The sequence below is a fragment of the Mustela putorius genome, unplaced genomic scaffold (assembly GCF_011764305.1).
Source record: "Mustela putorius furo isolate JIRA1106 unplaced genomic scaffold, ASM1176430v1.1 tig00000827_pilon_pilon_pilon, whole genome shotgun sequence".
NCBI classification, from domain to species: Eukaryota; Metazoa; Chordata; class Mammalia; order Carnivora; family Mustelidae; genus Mustela; species Mustela putorius.
Genome location: NW_025421489.1, coordinates 4,916,053 through 4,934,923, shown reverse-complemented (window position 1 = coordinate 4,934,923; position 18,871 = coordinate 4,916,053). Strand labels below are relative to the sequence as shown.

The window sequence follows — 18,871 nt, the reverse complement described above, 5'->3', positions numbered from 1 at the left end:
ATCACTCGAGATATCGTCTCTCATCCACTACTACAGATATTAAAATGATAATCAAGGAATATGACAAACAACTTATGCCAGTACACTCAATAATAGGGGGAATGGTCAAATCCCTTCAAAGACACAAACTACTGGCTCATGTAAAAAAGGAGAGATGAAATCAACATAAATTCTTGTAGAAAAGAGAACAGGAAAAGAATAGCTCCCAGTGCGTTCTATTAGGTTAATATAGCTGATATGAAAAGCAGACACAAATATTAAAATAAAACAACATTAGGACTCTGAGAAACAAACTGAGGGTTTAGGAGGAGAGGAAGGCTGGGGGGTTGGGTCAGGCTGGTGGTGGGTATTATGGAGGGCACGTATTGCATGGAGCACTGAGTGAGGTACATAAATATGAATTCTGGAACACTGAAAAGAAAAAAATTATAGGCCAATAGCCCTCATGAACATAGTCATAATTTTTAAATATTCTCATAAGAGGAGTGGCTGGGTGGTTTAGTTGGTTATAATAATCTTGATTTCAGCTCATGTCTTCAATACAAGGTCATGCATTCACCAAATTGGGCTCCATCCTGGGCATGGAGCCTACTTAAAAAAAAAAATTCTTGTACATATCCACAATACATAAAAATAATAATACTTAGACAAATTGGGGTTTTTCCCTGTAATATAAGGCTGGTTTAACATTTAAAAAAAAAATCAGTAAAATTCACTGTATTACCACACAAAAGAGAAAAGACATTTTAACTATCCTATTTGATGCAGAAAAAGTTTCTGACAAAATCTAACATCTATTTATAATTAACTATCAAAAGACTAGAAATAAAAGGGACATTCCTCATTCCTCATTTTAATGATGAGCACTTGTTAAAAGCCTAGAGCTAACATCATTCTTAAAAACTTTCTAAGAGGGCGCCTGGGTGGCTCAGTGGATTAGGCCGCTGCCTTTGGCTCAGGTCATGATCTCAGCATCGGGCTCTCTGCTCAGCAGGGAGCCTGCTTCCTCCTCTCTCTCTCTCTGCCTGCCTCTCTGACTACTTGTGATTTCTCTCTGTCAAATAAATAAATAAAATCTTAAAAAAAAAAAAAAACAACTTTCTAAGAGCAAGAAGGAAACAAAGGTATCTTCTCTCATCATTTAAAACTGGATGTCCTATCCAACCCAAAAGGCAACAAAGAAGATTTTAAGGCCTCAATGTCAGAAAGGAAGAAGCATAACTGTCTTATTTGTAGACAACATAATCATCTATGTAGAAAAATAACAAGGAGTGTATAAAAAAAATAAATAAACAAATACTAAGACATAAGTGAATTTAGCAAAGTTTCAGGATAAAAGGTCAATCAATATATAAAAATCAACTATATTTCTATATACTCATAAAGACCATCAGAAATTGAAATTAAAGTCAATTTAGAAGAGTATCAACAATATTTGAAATACTGTTGGTATAAATATTGATATTGTTAGTATGAAATGCTTAGGTATCAATTTGACAAAAGATGTTCCAAGAGAAATTAGCAAATACTTTAATAAAATGAGAGATATTCTATGTTCACAGATCAATGGATTCACTATTGCTAAGATGTCATTTCTCCTCAAATTGACCTACAGATTTAATGCAATTCTAATAAAAAGTTCAGATTTTTTTGGTACAGAGTGACAACTTGATTTAAATTTTATAGAAATGTAAAAGAAACTAGAAAAGCCAATACAATTTTGAAAAAAAGAACAAAAGTTGGAAGATTTACAATATTTGATCTCAAGACTTATATACCTAACGTAATCAAGATGAAACTATACTGCTGTAAATACAGACATACAATTTAATATAACAGAATAGAAAGGCCAACAGAACTGATTTCCAATGAAGATCCAATGGGGAAAGGATAATATTTTAACAAATGGTGCTACCACACATTAAGAAAAAGTATGAAACTCAACCCTTACCCTACACAATATCAAAAATTAACTTAAAAAGGATTATAGACCTAAATACAAATGCTAGAGCTATAGAATTCCTGGATGGAAACATTGGAGAAGCTCTTAGAGACTTTGGGTTTGATAAAAATTTCTAAATTAGTTCATAAAAGCAAGTTAGTATAAAAGAAAAAGATTGGATAAACTGAAAATCTGAATTAAAAATGTTTGCTTTTCAAAAGACACCATTACTAAAATAAAAGCAAGTCATGAACTGGCAGAAAATACTGGCAGAACATATAGGTGACATGGGACTTGTTGCCAAAATATGTAAAGAACTTCAAACTCAATAATATGACAAACATGGGCGACTGATGTGAACAGCCACTTCACAAAAAAAGATATGTGAATGGAAAATAAATACATGAAAAGGTGCTCAGCATTAATAGTCATTTGGGAACTGCAAATTAAATCACCATGAGACTGTAGAGGACTAAAATGAAAAAGAATGATGATAGCAAGGTTTGGCGAGGATGTGGAACAACTGCAACTCACACATTTTCTGAAGGAAAATAAAGTTGAATAGCCACTCTGCTGAACAGTTTGGCAGCTTCTTAAATATTTAAATAGACCCTCATCTCATATTCCAGTCATTCTACCAAAGGCATATACGGAGGAGAAATATAAGCATACGTCCACATAAAGACTTATACAAGATTCTTCACAGCAGGTTTGTTTGTTTGTTTTCAGAGAAAGTGTGCCTGTGCAGGTGGGGGAGAGGAGCAGAAGAAGAGGGACAGAGAGAATGCTAAGCTAGGTGTAGAGCCCAGTACAGAGTCAGACATGGTGCCATCTCACGACCTTGAGATCATGACCTGATCCGAAATCAAGAGTCGGATGCTCAAGTGACTGAGCCACCCAGGTGCCCCATCACAGGTTTATTTATAATGGCATAAACTAGAAACAACTCAAATGTCCATCAACTGAAGAGATTAAAAAAAAGTCCCAACTGTAGCATATCAATGTAATAGAATATTCAGCATTGAAAAGGACAAACCATTGAAACACAAAGAAACGTGGTTAAATCTAAACATTATGCTTACAGAAAGAAGTCAGACAAAATAAAGTACATACCATATGCTTCCACATGCGTGTTAGATTATGCAAACTAATTTACAGTAAGAGAAAGTAGAGACAGGTTGCCAGGAGACAGATGTAGGGTTGAGAATGACAGATTATAAAGGGGCATGAATAAAACTTTTGGGGTGATAGATCTGTTAAATATCTTAATTCTGATGATGGCTTCACAGGTAAATATATATCATAAAAAGGATGAAATGGAACACTTTAAATATGTGCAGTTTATGTCATTTGCATATCAATAATAAAGTTGTTAAAAAGGACAGAATGTAAAAAATTATCAACCAACACAAAAGAAAATAGGAGGAAAAAGAACTTAGAATATGGAGGGCAAATGGAATACTAAAAATTAGTCCAACAATCCTGAAGTCAAGATTTGAGAGAGAAAAAGAACATAAACTAGGAAGGACATATAAAAAACAAATAGTAAGATGACAGATTTAAACTCCAAGAGTTCAGTGATTTTATGAAATAAAAAATGGAATAAATGCTTCAAAGATGTTAGGCTAGCTTTTTTAAATTTCACAATAATAGGGGGCATGGGAAGCCTGGCTGGCTCAACACGAGGAGCTTGTGACTCCTGAGCTCGGGGTAGTGAGTTTGAGCCTCATATTGGGTATAGAGATCACTTAAATAAATAAATAATTTTTAAAAATAAGGGGCATATCTAATATATAAGGAAAACAAAAGTGCAACAGGATGGAAAAAATATGTACCTTGTAAACATAAAGCAGAAAAAGCTAGTATAGCTATATTAATATTAGACAAGGAAAATTTGATAATTAAAAAAGCATTACGAGAAACAAGCTGAAATACCTCATATGGTAAAAGGGTTGATTTATCAAGAAGATATAATTATTCAAAATTCAAAGGCAACAATAGCTTCAATATATATAAAGCAAAATCTGACAGAGCTGTAAGGAAAAACTGACAAATGAACAATCTCATTTGAAGATTTCAGCACATTTCTCACTATCATTGGCTAAGCAAGCATAATAAAACCCAATAATGATCAAATCATTTAAAAACATAATTAAAAACATTAACTAACATATATAGAATACTTATCCACAACTACACAAATCTTTCTGGATTTACTGAGTATTTATAATAATTGACCACAGGTAGTCCATAAAGCAAGTCTCAACACAAAAGGCTGAAATCGGAATCTTCTCAGCACAAAGCAATTAAGCAGGAAATTAATAACATAATGATAACTAGAACATTTTTATATGTTTGTCAATGAGGAAATATATTCCTAAAGAGTCCATAGTTCAACAAAGCAATCACAATGAGAGTTAGAAATATTTTTAACTGAATGATAACTGAAAATACAAAATATTAAAACTTGTGGCTTTCTACCTAAAGCCATCTCTGAGGGACATTTATAGCCTTTAATGCATATATTATAAGAAAGATTGGAAATCAATATGTTAACTTTCCTTCTTTAGAGGTTAGATAATAATAAAAAAAATCAAAGAATGAAAGAAATAATGAAAGAGCAATAATCGTGACACAGAAAATAGGCATAAAATATAGGAACATAAAAAGCGAAGATGGGGGGGGCGCCTGGGTGGCTCAGTGGGTTAAAGCCTCTGTCTTTGGCTCAGGTCATGATCCCAGGGTCCTGGGATAGAGCCCCACATTGGGATCTCTGCTCGGCGGGGAGCCTGCTTCCCCCTCTCTCTCTGTTTCTCTCTCTGCCTACTTGTGATCTCTGTCAAATAAATAAATAAAATCTTAAAAAAAAAAAGAAGATGATATTTGAAAAGACTATTAACTTAATAACTGAAAAGAATAATTAAAGAGAGACACCAAGGACACACAAATACCTAATATGAGCAAAGAAAAGGAGGAAATTATTATAGACCATACAGATGTGTGCTAATACTGTCATGAAGCTATTAAATAAAAGTTATTTATAATTGTAATGAAATTAATAATGGAATTAATGAAATTAATAATGAAATCCAGTTCCTTAGTCCCACCAGCAAAATTTCAAGTGCTCAAAAGCCATATACCACCCTGAACAGCATAGACATTGAACATATAATTGCAAAGAGTTCAGTTGGACAGCGCTGCTATAAACAGTAAATAAACAAACTTTATGGTGATAAATTTCATAATTTAAACAAACTGACAAATTCTAGGGAAAAATATACCTTAAGCTGATACAACAAGAAATATGAACCTGAATGATTATGTAAGTATTAAAGAAACTGGATCTCAAAAATCATCCCTGTGAGAATCCCCATTTGGCTTTATGAGTGATTTCTTCTAAATATTTATGGGAGGAATAATCCCAATTATATGCAGCCCTTCCAGGAAATAAAAATAAAGAACAAAGAATATTCTTTTAAACAAATGGTGAAGTGACTGTATTAAACATTAAAAATGAAAAAAGAACCTTTGCCTAAATTTCATACCAAATATTAAAAAGTGGATCGTATATTTAATGTAAACCACAGCAATAAAAAACTTTTAGAATAAAATCCAAGGTAAAGCTCTTTGGAAAAAATGGCATGGTAAAAAGTTTTTGAGCATGACACCAAAGCACAACAAATAAAAGGACAAAAATAATAAACTAGACTTTATCCAAATTAAAACCTTTTTTTTTTCAATTTCTTTTTTTTTCTCATTTTTAAAAATTAACAGAATTTATTTTGCTCTGCCAAAGATACTGTTAAGAAGATGAGAAGAAAAGTTACAGACTAGGAGAAAATATTTCTAACCAGATTTCTGATAAAGGACATATATTAAGAATATATAATGAACTTTCAAACTTTAATTACAAAAAAGCAACCAAAAGAATTACAAAATAGGCAAAACACATAAAGATTTCACTCTAAGAGGATATACAGACAACAAATGAGCAAAAAGATGTTCAACATAAAAAATCATTAAGGAAAACATCATTAAAATCATGATGAGATATCACTACACATTAGTATAGTTAAAAAAAAATAGTGAAAACACCAAATGCTGGTGAGTATGAAAATAACTGCATCTTTCATATATTGCTGATAGGAATATACTATGGTGCAGCTGCTCTGGAAAACAGTTTGGTAGTTCCTCTAAATGTTAAACTTAGAACTACCAGATGACCTGGCAACTCCACTTCTTGGTACCCAAGAGAAATGTAGTTAAATATTTTAAATCCAAAAATCAGAGGGTATGATATAAAGAATGAGAGTTACCTTTGTGTTCTGTATCTTGAATAGTTTTATATCTTTATATATATATAAATCTATATATGTGATAAAAGGCATACAAGTAAACTTATGTAAACACACACTAATGTCAATTTCCTGGTTTTGGTATTAAAATGTAGGTACAGAAGATATAACCATTAGGGGAATATGGATGAAAGGTAAATAAGAACTCTCTACTGCCTATACAATTTCCCATGAATCTGAAATTATTTCAAATAGAAAGTTTAAAAAAAGAAGCATTTCATATTTATAAGTCCAGCACGATTAACATCAAACCTAGCAACGATATAAGAAAAGTCACTCTTTCTCATATGGCTAATATCTCTCTTTTAAACATAAAAACAAAAATCCTAAACAAAGTACTGTCAAATCAAAACAATAAAATGGGTTTATTCTAGGAAAGCAAGGTAGTTTAATATTAGAAAATCAATCAATATAAATCATCTCATTAACAAAGGTAAGAAAATCACAGGACCACCTTAATCACAGAAAAAGGTATTTGATAATATTTGATAATATTCATTTTTAAAGATAACATTTGATAATATTCATTTTTAAAGAATCTTAGCAAAACTAGGAAGAGAATATACTTGATTTTTATAAAACTTAGAATTTTGTCAATGAAAATGGCAGAATAAGGAACTCCAAATTTTGTCTCTCCATAAAAGCAAGAAAAAGTAGGCAAAACTGTTAAGAATCAACTTTTTCTGAACTCTGGAAATTAGCCAAAAACTTGCCAGGACCATTTCAAGAAAAACAGCTGATTATTAAAATAAATAAATAAATATAGACATTATTTATTTGAGAGAGAAAGAGGGAGAGAATCTCAACCAGATTGCCCACTGAGCACAGAGCCCAATGTGGAACTTGATATCAGGACCCTCAGATCTTGACCTGAAAAGAAATCAAGAGTCAGAGGTTTAGCCACTTAGGTGCCCCGAAATCAGTTGATTCTTGATAAGAAAAGCAAACTTTCTAATATAGAATTTAATGTAATGTACATAAAGATACTCACTGGACTTGATTAAAGAGTGGATGTACTCAATTAGAACTTCGACAAAGAGATAGAAAATACTAAAAAGAACCAGTCAGAGCTGAAGAATTCAATAACTGAAATAAGAAACTCACTAGAGAGAATCAACAACATATTAGAGGATACCTGGGTCATTCAGTTGGTTAAGCATCTGACTCTTGATTCTGGCTCAGGTCATGATCTCAGGATTATGAGATCAAGCCCCTTATCAGGCTCCACACTGGGTGTGGAATCTGCTCGAGTCCTTCTCCCTCCATCCCTCCCCCATCTCCCTCTCCAGAAAAAAAGATTAGAGAATATAGAATGGATCATTGATTTGGAAATCAAGGTAATAGAAAGCAAAAAAGATGAGCAGGAAAAAGGAAAAAAGAGTAATAAAAATAGCTTAAGGGAACTCTGCAATATCATTAAGCAGAATAACATTCATATTATAAGGATCCCAGGAGAGGAGAAAGAAAAGAGGACAGAAAACATACTTACACAAATAATAACTGAAAAATTCCCTAATCTGGGAAGGCAACAGATGTCTAGGTCTGGAAAGCACAAATCTCATAGCAAAATGAACCCAAGAAGGTCCACACCAAGACATATAATGAAAATGGCAAAGAGTAATACTAAAGAGGGAATTTAAAAAGCAGTAAGAGAGGAGTTACACACAAAACAAAACGAAACACAAAACAAACCAAATCTATAAGACTATCAACTAATTTTTCCGTAGAAATTTTGCAGGCCATAGGAAAGTGGTATGATACAGTGAAAGTGTTGAAAATTAGAAAACCTACAACCAAGAATACTCTACCTTGCCAGGTTATCATTCACAATAGAAGGAAAGATAGTTTCCCAAACAGAAGTTAAAGTTCATCACCACTAAAAAAACCTTTAAAGAAATATTAAAGGGAATTCTTTAAATGGAAAGAAAAGGCCAAAACTAGAACAAAATTATGAAAGGAAAAAATTTCACAGGTAAAAGCAAATATAGTAATGTAGTAATATTAGTAATAGCATATAGCAATATTAATAGCAAATATAGTATATTTGTATATACTATATAATTTATATACAAATATAGTAATAGCATACAGCAATAGCAATAGTAATAGTAAATACAGTAAAGATAATAGATCAATAATTTATAAAGCCAATGTGGAGGTTAAAATGCAAAACCAATAAATCAACTGTATCTACAAAAACTAATCAAGGGATACACAAAAATATGTAAAATAGGACAGTGATACATAAAATGTGGAAGGGGATATAAAAATTTAGTGAACATGTCCAAACTTAAGATACCATCAATTTAACATACATTGCAATACATATAAGATACTATATATGAATCCAATGGTAAACAGAAATAAAAAACCCGTAACAGATACACAAAGTAAAGGAAAAGAATCCAATTATATGCTAAAGAAAGTTATCAAGTCGCAAGGAAGAGAGCTAAAGAAGAAGAAAGGAACAGAGAAGGACTTATAAATAATTACTTTAAATGTAAATGGACTAAATATTCCAATAAGACCTAGGAATGACTGTAAGGATTGAAAAAACAAAAATCAACTACATGCTGTCTACAAGAGACTCACTTCAGACTTAAAGACACACACAGATTGAAAGTGAAGGGACCATGCAAATGGAAATGAGAAAAAACCTGGGGCAGCAATACTTGTATCAAACAAAATAGACTTTAGAACAAAGACCGCAGTAAGAGACAAAGAATTGCACTAAATAATGATAAAAGAATCAATCCAGTAAGAGGATGCACCCTACATATGAGCACCTAAATACCTAAAACAAATATTAACAAACATAAAAGGAGAAATTGATAGTAATGCAATAATAGTAGTAATACAATAATAGTTAACACTCTACTTACACCAATGGATACATCATTCAGACAGAAAATCAACAGAAGGGAACAGTGGCTTTGAACAACACATTAAAACAGACAGACTTAACATACATACAGAACATTCCATCCCAAAACAGAAGAATACACATACTTTTCAAGTACACATGAAACATTTTCCCAGATAGATCATATATTAACCACAAATCTCAATAAGTTTAAGACTGAAATCATATCAATTATCTATTCTTTTTTTTTTTTTAAAGATTTATTTATTTGAAGGAGTGTATGTGTGCATGAGTAGGGTGGGGAAGGGAGAGAGAGAATCTCAAGCAGACTCCATGCTGAGTGTGGAACCCAGTGCAGAGCTCAATTTCACATCCCTGAGATCATGACCTGAGCCCAAATCAAAAGCTGGGTGCTCAACTGACTGAGTCATCCAGGCTTCCCACAACTACTTTTTCTGACCACAACAGTATAAAACTAGAAATCAATTACAGGAAAAAAAAAAAAAAACCTGGAAAAAACACAAATGTGTGGAGATGGGAAAAACATGCTACTAAATAATCGATTTGTCAATGAAAAAATCAAAGACAATATTAAAAAATATATGGAGACAAATGAAAACAAAACCACAATGGTTCTAAATCTTTGAGATACAGTTAAAAAAAGTTCCAAAGAAGAAGTTTACAGCAATACCTGCCTACCTCAAGAAACAAGAAAAATCCCTTCACTCACATGGAGAATTTAAGAAAAACAAAGGAGCAACGGAAGAAAAAAGAGAGACAAACCAAGAGACAGACTCTATAGAGAACAAACTAACGGTTACCAGAGGGAAGGTAGAGGGAGGAATGGGTAAAACAGGTGATAGGCATTAAAGAGTACACCTATCATGATGAAGACTGAGTAATGTATAGAATTGTTGAATCACTATATTGAATCCCTGAAACTAACCTAACACTGTATATTAACTATACTGGAATTAAAGTGAAATACTTAAAAAAAAAGAAACAAGAAAAATCTCAGTTTAACCCTATAGGTATAGGAAGGAGAAAAGAAGAACCAACAAAAGTCAAAGCTAGAACAAGGAAAGAAATAATAAAGACTGGAGGAGATAAATGAAACAGAAGATAGAACCAACCCCTGCCCCCAACAATAGAAAAGCTCAATGAAACCAAAAGCTGGTTTTTTGAAAAGATGAACAAAATTGACAGAATTTTAGACTCATCAGAAATAAAGACAGGACTCAAATAAGTAGAATCAGAAATAAAGGAAAATAAATAACAACTGACACCACAGAAATACAAAGAATTATAAAGAATATGACACAAAATCATATGCCAACAAATTGGACAACATAGAAGAAACAGATAAATTCCTAGAAACACAGACTCTTCCAAAACTGAATCATGAATTAATAGAAAATTTGAACAGATGGATTACCAGCAATGAAACTGAATCAGTAATAAAAAAAAACTCCCAGGAAACAAAAGTCCAGGACCAGATGGCTTTACAGGTGAATTTTAACAAACATTTAAAGAAGAGTTCATACTGTTCTTCTCAGATTTTCCAAAAAATAGAAGGGAAGGAAAAGTTCCAAATTCATTCTATGAATGGGCAACATTACTGTGATATCAAAACCAGACAAAGACACTACAAAGAAAGAGAACTACAAGGCAATATCTCTGATGAACATAGATGCTAAAATCCTCAATATACATTATCGTGCCAAATTCAACAATACATTAAAAAAATCATTTACCACAATCAAGTAGGACAAAACCATAGGTAACATCATATGCAAAAGTGAAAAACTGAAAGTGCCTCCTTTAACATGGATGACGGTGTCTACTCTCACTTCTTTTACTCAACATAGTACAAAGACTTGTACTGTGAAAAATATAAGACATTCATAAAAGAAACTGAAAATGACACAAACGGAAAGATAAATCATGTCATGGATTGGAAGGATTAATATTGTTAAAATGTCCATACTATCAAAAGCAATCTATAGATTAAATGCGATCTCTGTCAAACACCAACAGCATATTTCACAGAACTAGCATAATCATCACATTTGTATGCAACCAAAAAAAAAAAACCTTGAATACCCAAAGCAATCTTGAGAAAGAGCAAAGCTGGAGGTATCACAATTCCAGATTTCAAACGATACTACAAAGCTACAGTATTCAAAACAATATGGTACTGGCACAAAAACAGACACAGAGATCAACAAATAGAGAACGCAGAAATAAACCCTACTTATACAGCCAATTAATTTAGGACAAAAGATGCAAGAATATACAATGAGGAAAAGACAGTCTCTTCAATAAATGATGCTGGGAAAAGTGGACAGCTACCCATAAAAGAATGAAAGTGGCCCACTTTCTTATCCCACACACAAAAGTAAACTCAAAATGGATTAAAGGCCTAAATGAAACTAGGAAACTCCTAAAAGAAATCATAGGCAGTACTCTTGGATATTGGCCTTAGCAATATATTTATGAATATGTCTCCTCAGGCAAGGGAAACAAAAAGAAAAATAAACTATTGGGATGACACCAAAATAAAGAGCTTTGTACTGCAAAGGAAACCATCAACAAAACAAAAAGGTAACCCACAGGATGGGAGAAGATATTTGCAAATGATATATCCCATGAGGGTTAATATTAAAATACACAAAGAACTTCTACAACACCAAAAAATCCCAACATTACAATGAAAAAACAGAGGACCTGAGTAGACATTTTTTACTAGAAAGACATGCAGATTGCCAACGGACACATGAAAAGATGGTCAATATCACTCCTCATCAGGGAAATGCAAATCAAAACCAAATGAGTTATCATCTTCCACCTGTTAGAAATGGCTAGTACCACAATGACAAGAAGTAACAAATGTTGGTGAAGATTTGGAGAAAAGGGAACATTTGTGTACTGTTAGTAGGAATGTAAATTGGTGCAGTTGATATGGAAAACAGTATGGAGGTTCCTGGAAACATTAAAAATATAAATACCATGTAATCCAGTAATTCTAATACTGGGCATTTGCCCAAAGAAATAAAAATACTAATTCAAAGACATATGTATGCACTCTCAGTTTACTGCAGCATTATTTACAATAGCAAAGATATGGCTAAGTCTCCATTTATAGATGGACACACAATACTCACACACACAATACACACAAACACGCATACAATGAAATATTACTTAACTATAAAAAAGATAGAGATCTTGCCATTTGTGACAACAGGAATGGCCTTAAAGGGAATTATGCTTAGTGAAATAAGTCAGACAGAGAAAAACAATACCATATGATTTCACTTATATGTGTAATCTAAAAACCAAAACAAACAAACAGACTCTTAAATACAGAAAACAAACTGGTGGTTGCCAGAGGTAAGGGATGTTGGGAGATGGGCAAAATAGATCAAGGAGATTAAGAGGTACAAACTTAAGTTATAAAATAATTAAGTCACAGAGATAAAAGTACAGCAAAGGAATGTAGTCCAAAATACCGTAACAATATTGTATGGTGACAGATGGTGACTTACTGGGCACAGTACAGAGTAATGTACACAATGTTGAGTCAGTATGTTGTACACTTGAAACTAATATTACATTGTATGTCAATTATACTTCAATTAAAAAAAAGCACAACAAACTTTGTGGCACTTTAACGGACCCCAGTCCTATCTTCTATTCTATAGCTCATCACTGCCTCTGAAAATAACAACTGATTTCTAATCATGGCAGGTGCAGAATGAGCTAATTTGCAAAGAATGATGAATATTTATCCTAACCTGTCTGGTGGTTCCCTGGAATACGGGTTCAAAAAGCTTGTCTTTATTTTCCCTATTTCAAAACTGGCCTAATTCTAAGGCTGCTTCCCTACAGGCATTTGCTGAAAACTTTTACAGGCTAATATCTTAGCCACTGCTGACCGAGGTGACAGAAAATTGTTGGGAAAACAACAGATTAACTAAAAAGCTTGGGAGGAAAGCTGAGGAATGGGATGCTCTGACATCCCGGGGAATCTAGAAGTCTATGTGCATGCTCAGTGCTGTGAGAATGCTCAAAGAAGACATGAAAATGACAAAGTTCTCACTAACTGATGACCTTGAGTGTCTTTGGAAACACAAAGTAAAGGCAAAAGCAGGGTTGGTTTACAGCCTTCCATAACCAAGGTTGAATATGGAAGGCATCTCCAATACCTACATATAAACTTTGCATGGACTGTAAGAATTTTGGGCTCTAGACATTTAAGGAAACTCTGTCACTAAGCTAATGAAACAGAGATTTCAGTGGCCACACATGACAAAAAATACAGACTTCATAAAATGAGTTTAAAAAAGTACTAAACAAACAACTACAATTAGACCAAATAACAACAAAACCTAGAAAGGAGAGAGAATCTGGTTTCTAGAGTTGCCAAGTTATAATATTCATAATATCTGGTCTTCAATAAAAACAACAAAAATTACAAGGCCAGCAAAGGAAAAAAAGACAATATGTCCCATACAAAGGAATAAAGAAATAAAAACTGCACCATCATCACTGTTAAATGCTACAGCATGGATGAACCTTGAAAACATATTGCATGATTGTAATTACATGAAATGTCTATAATAGGTAAATCCACAGGGACGGAAAGTAGATCAGTGGTTGTCATAGAAGCAGAGGTTGAGAACTGGAACTTACTGCTAACAGGTAGAGGGTTATTTTACTTTTTTTGGTGTGTTGAAAATGTTCTCAAATTAGGTAGTTGCACAACATAGTGAAAAGACTAAAACCACTAAAATGTATGTGATTTTTAAATGGTGAATTTTGTTATGTGAAATATATCTCAATAAAAAAATTGTAGGGGCGCCTGGGTGGCTCAGTGGGTTAGGACCTCCTCTGCCTTTGGCTCAGGTCATGATCCCAGGGTCCTGGGATCGAGCCCCACATCGGGCTCTCTGCTCAGCAGGGAGCCTGCTTCCTCCTCTCTCTCTCTCTCTCTCTCTCTGCCTGCCTCTCTGCCTACTTAAGATTTACTTAATAAAATCTTTAAAAAAATTCTATAAAAAGCTGGCAACATACATCATATTTAATAATGAAATAATACAATTTTAAGAAATAATTTCAATGATGAAATAGTAGTCCATAAATAGTTGCACTATGTTGTGCAACTACCTAATTTGAGAACATTTTCAACACACAATGCTGTAAGTTTTTGAGATTGAAAATGAAACAAGGATACTTGGTATAATCACTTCTATTCTACATGTATTGAGATCCTAATTAGTACAAAAGAAATGTATAATATACAGATAAATAGAACTGAAAAATAAGCTTAGCAAGGTGGCTGGATATAAGGCAATTATAGAAAAATCAATTATATTTGTATATACGAAATAGAATTAGAAAGTGAAATTTAGAAGCAATATCATTTATGGTGTCATCTAAAAACACTAAAAACCCAGGAATAAATCCAAGGAAAAAATATGCAATATTTGCACACAAAAAGTTGTAACACAGAATCAAAAAATATTTTAGATTTATTCATGGTTTTTAGAACCAATGCTGTCTCGGTATCAATTCTTCTAAAACTGACCTACATATATTCAATATACTCTAAATTGAGTACTTCAGCTGAGTAATTTGTGGAAAATGACAAGCTACTTTGAAAATTTATATGAAAACATAAAGTAGTAATCTTACAGAAGGAAAAATGAGCTGAAGAGTTATTGCACCACGTTCTTATTATAAAGCTACAGCAAATTATGATGTACGGTATTGGCACAAGATGCACAAGACTAAGAGAGTCTTGTAAGACTTTCTAAGTAGAAAGCCTGAAAACAGACCCACACAGTTATGAACACTTGTTTTAAATAAAGATGGTATTTGTAGAGCTGTAAGAGGCAGTATTTTCATTAAGTGAGCCAACTGCTTTGGAAAAAATTTTGAAAAAAATTTATACTTAAGTATTACTTCACCCTAAACACAAAAATAAATTTCAGACTATTGACATTATGAAAAACAGAACATTAAAGTTTGTAGAATTTTTATGACTTTGAGGTAAGAAAAGATTTCTTAAACACAACACAAAATATATCAAATATGGAAAGGAAAGGAAAAGCATGATGATTAAAATTAATAACTTTAGTCATCAAAATACACCATTAAGAGAGTGAAAGGGCAAGCCAGAGTTGGATAAAATATGTGTAGAAGATCTATTTATGAAATATATAAAGAACTCTTCACAAATCAGTATGAGAAAACACACGCAACCCAATTTAAAAAAAATACTTGAAAAGACTTCACATAGGAAATTATTAGGGCCCAATAAACATAAGAAAAATTGTTCATTCCATCTTATTGGTCAAAGAATATGCAAATTAAACCATAATTAGATATCACTATATACCTACCAGAATGGTTAAAATATAAAAGACTTGACCAAGTGTTGGCAAGAATGTAGAGTAACTGGAATTTTCATATCCTGCTGCTGAAGTATAAATTGATAAAAAACATTTTAAAAAACTTTAGAAGTAAAGTTGAGCTTTACTGCAACTTAACTTCAAAATAGAAATTTACACATAAACATACTAAAGTACAGTAACGTTCACATGAAAATTATTTATTGTAGCCAAAAACTGGAAAAAGCACAATTTTCAACAGAAAATTCTGTATTTCTAAATGGACTATGACACATTAATGAAATGAACAACCTACTGCTACACACAACAATGGACAAATCTTACAAATATAATACCAAATGGAGGAAAGTAGATGTAAAAGAGTACACATGGAATGTGTTATGGACTGAATGTTTGTGTTCCCCCAAAATCATATGTTGAAATCCTAACCCCCAATGTGATGATATTAGGAGGTAGGGCCTTTGGGAGATGATTAGATCATGAGGGTGGAGCCCTCATGAATGGGATTAGTGCACTTATAAAAGAGACCCCAGAGAGCTCTCTCACCTCTTCTGCCATGTGAGGACACAGCGAGAAGACTGCTGTCTATGAATTAGGAAGAGTGCCCTCACCAGACACCGAATCTGCCGGCGTCTTGATCTTGGACTTCCCAGTCTTCAGAACTGTGAGAAATAAATGTTTGTTGTTTAAGCCACCCAGTCTATTATATTTTTGTTATAGCAGCCTGAATGGACTAAAACAGGATGATTCCATTTAGAAACTTCAAACAGCAGGTAAAACTAATCTATGATGTTAGAAGTCAGGACAGTTATATCTTTGTGGAAGAAAAGGAAGGTAAAGAGACCAGGAGGAAGAATGAGGGAGGTTTCTGGCCAATGGCAATGTTCTAGATCTTCTTGATCTTGGCAACAGTTAACTTGGTTTACCTTATGACAATTCACTGAGCTGTGTATTTATATTTTATGTACTTTTCTCTATTTTATTCAATTAAAATAAATTTTTAAAAGTTTATTTACCTGCTTTTTCTGTGTTTTGTTTCTGTTTTCCAGCCAATCATCCATTTGTTCCTCAATTTCTTCTATAGAAGTTCCATGATCATAAGACTGAATATATGCACTTTCTAAAGGTGTATATACAGGAAATTCAGGTTTTGGCTTTTTTACTTTAGCTTTCTTCTGTTCTAAAAATGTTTAAGAGAATCAATTATGAGATTTGTTAAGAAAGAAAAGAATTTTTAACAGTCTACTCATACACCATACCTTGAAAAAACATATACATACTGTTCTTTCATTAAAACAGAGTTATATACAATGGAATATAATTTAGCCATAAAAAGGAATGAAATCTTGCCATTTGCAACAGTATGGATGGACCACAAGGGGATTATACTATGTGAAATAAGTCAGATATGGAGAGACAAATACCATATGATCTCTCCTATATGGGGAATCTTAACAAAACCAAACAAAAAACAAAACCAAACCAACCCCCAAAAAAACCCAGCTCACAGATACAGAGAACAGATTGGTGGTTGTCTGAGGTGGGTGAGGGGAATGGGAGAAATGGGTGAAAGGGGTTAAAAAAAATTATAATTGCTTTGCTATAAATAGCTAGCTGTTTTATTGTGCTTTAGCTACTGCATTGTTTTTAAATAAAACTCAGAGATACTAATGATGAGAGGATGATCATGATATAACCACCACGTCAATTTGTATATACCTTTAGTTTTCAAAGTACTTTTTATGAAACATTTCATACTGTCACAATGAAAAAAGCCTGGTCATAATAGTGACATAATATTGGGCAAGTAACTTAACTCTTAGAATAAGTGTCTATTTTCTCATCTGTAAAAGAAAGCTAAACCTAATCTTCTAAAGTTGCTATGTGGAAAATAATGTAACCCTAACATACCACTTGGTGTAAAAGTGGCTTTTTTTTTTTAAGATTTTTATTTATTTATTTGACAGAGAGATAGAGATAGAATACAAGTAAACATAGTTGCAGGCAGAGGGAGGGAGAGAAACAGGCTCTCTGCTGAGCAGGGAGCCCGATGCGGGGCTCGATTCCAGAACCCTGGAATCATGACCCGAGCCAAAGGCAGCTGCTTAACCAAATGAGCCACCCAGGTGCCCCTCAAAAGTGGCTCTTGATAAATAGTATATACATTCATCTTTTCAATATTTTAAGAAATGCAAAATTTAATCTGATGGCATCAGAGGCAGTTATCAATAGAGCTCTTAACTGGACTCTTCATTAAAGCCCTTTTGATTAGAGTCCATATTGAAAAGCAATTTAAATCTTAATTGCTATAGTCAAATTTCTTATAATCATATCTTCACCATTGTGTATTTGCATATTGTCTAATGCTTATGTAATAAAATTAATATAATATTGTCATAGAAATGGATAAATTCCTAGAACAGAGAATCCATAAACATTTTGAGTGGGAAAAGGCTTAAATGCTGGCACAACTGAATACCCATTTGAAGGTAGCTGGCCATCATCTTACACAATACACAAAAATAGGTTCCAGTTAGATAAGAGACTTGACTTTAAAAACCCAAACAATAAACATCTTACAAAAATAAATCTTAAAAACTACAGGTACTATTTAAAGGATGAGGAAATCTTAACTAAAACAGAAATATAGATGCTATAGAAATGGTAAAGGACAGAATAAACAAATCAAGAGAGAAAGAATACATTTGAAAGGAATATGTACGATTCAAAGTACAAACAGATGACTGATATACAGAACATATAAGGAGATACTATAAATTGACGAGGGGATAAGCACCCAACAGAAAAAATGGGCAAAGTCACGAAAGAACAAATCCAAATGGCCAAAAAACAAGATACACCCTCTAAAGGTTTATCTTTATCTCTAAAGGTTTATCTTTAACCTCTAAAGATTAAAGAAATGCAGTTTGAATCAATAACATGATACAATTTTATACCTATCATATGGGCAGAAATTTTTTTTATAAGATTTTATTTATTTATTTGAAAGAGATCACAAGTAGGTGGAGAGGCAGGCAGAGAGAGAGGAGGAAGCAGGCTCCCCGCTGAGCAGAAAGCCCCATGCGGGGCTCGATCCCAGGACCCCGAGATCATGACCTGAGCTGAGGGCAGAGGCTTTAACCCACTGAGCCACCCAGGCACCCCCATATGGGCAGAAATTTTTTTTAAATTTCTTAAGAAAAGGTACTGTTGGCAGGGAAAGGGCGATCTCTACACTGGTGGTGGAAATGTGAATTATATTGCAGACTTTTTGGAAAGTGATCTAAGAGAACCT

The 18,871-nt window shown here is 33.1% G+C and overlaps 1 protein-coding gene across 1 annotated transcript in view; it reads right to left on the bottom strand.

Annotated features, from left to right (window-relative positions):
- The window catches only part of DNAJC1 (DnaJ heat shock protein family (Hsp40) member C1), a 230,965-nt gene that overhangs the window by 99,010 nt on the left and 113,084 nt on the right, over nucleotides 1–18,871 (bottom strand). The window contains exon 8 of the mRNA XM_004757596.3: nucleotides 16,593–16,756. Coding sequence (XP_004757653.1) covers nucleotides 16,593–16,756 — 164 coding nt within the window. The remainder of the gene's footprint in view (nucleotides 1–16,592; nucleotides 16,757–18,871) is intronic.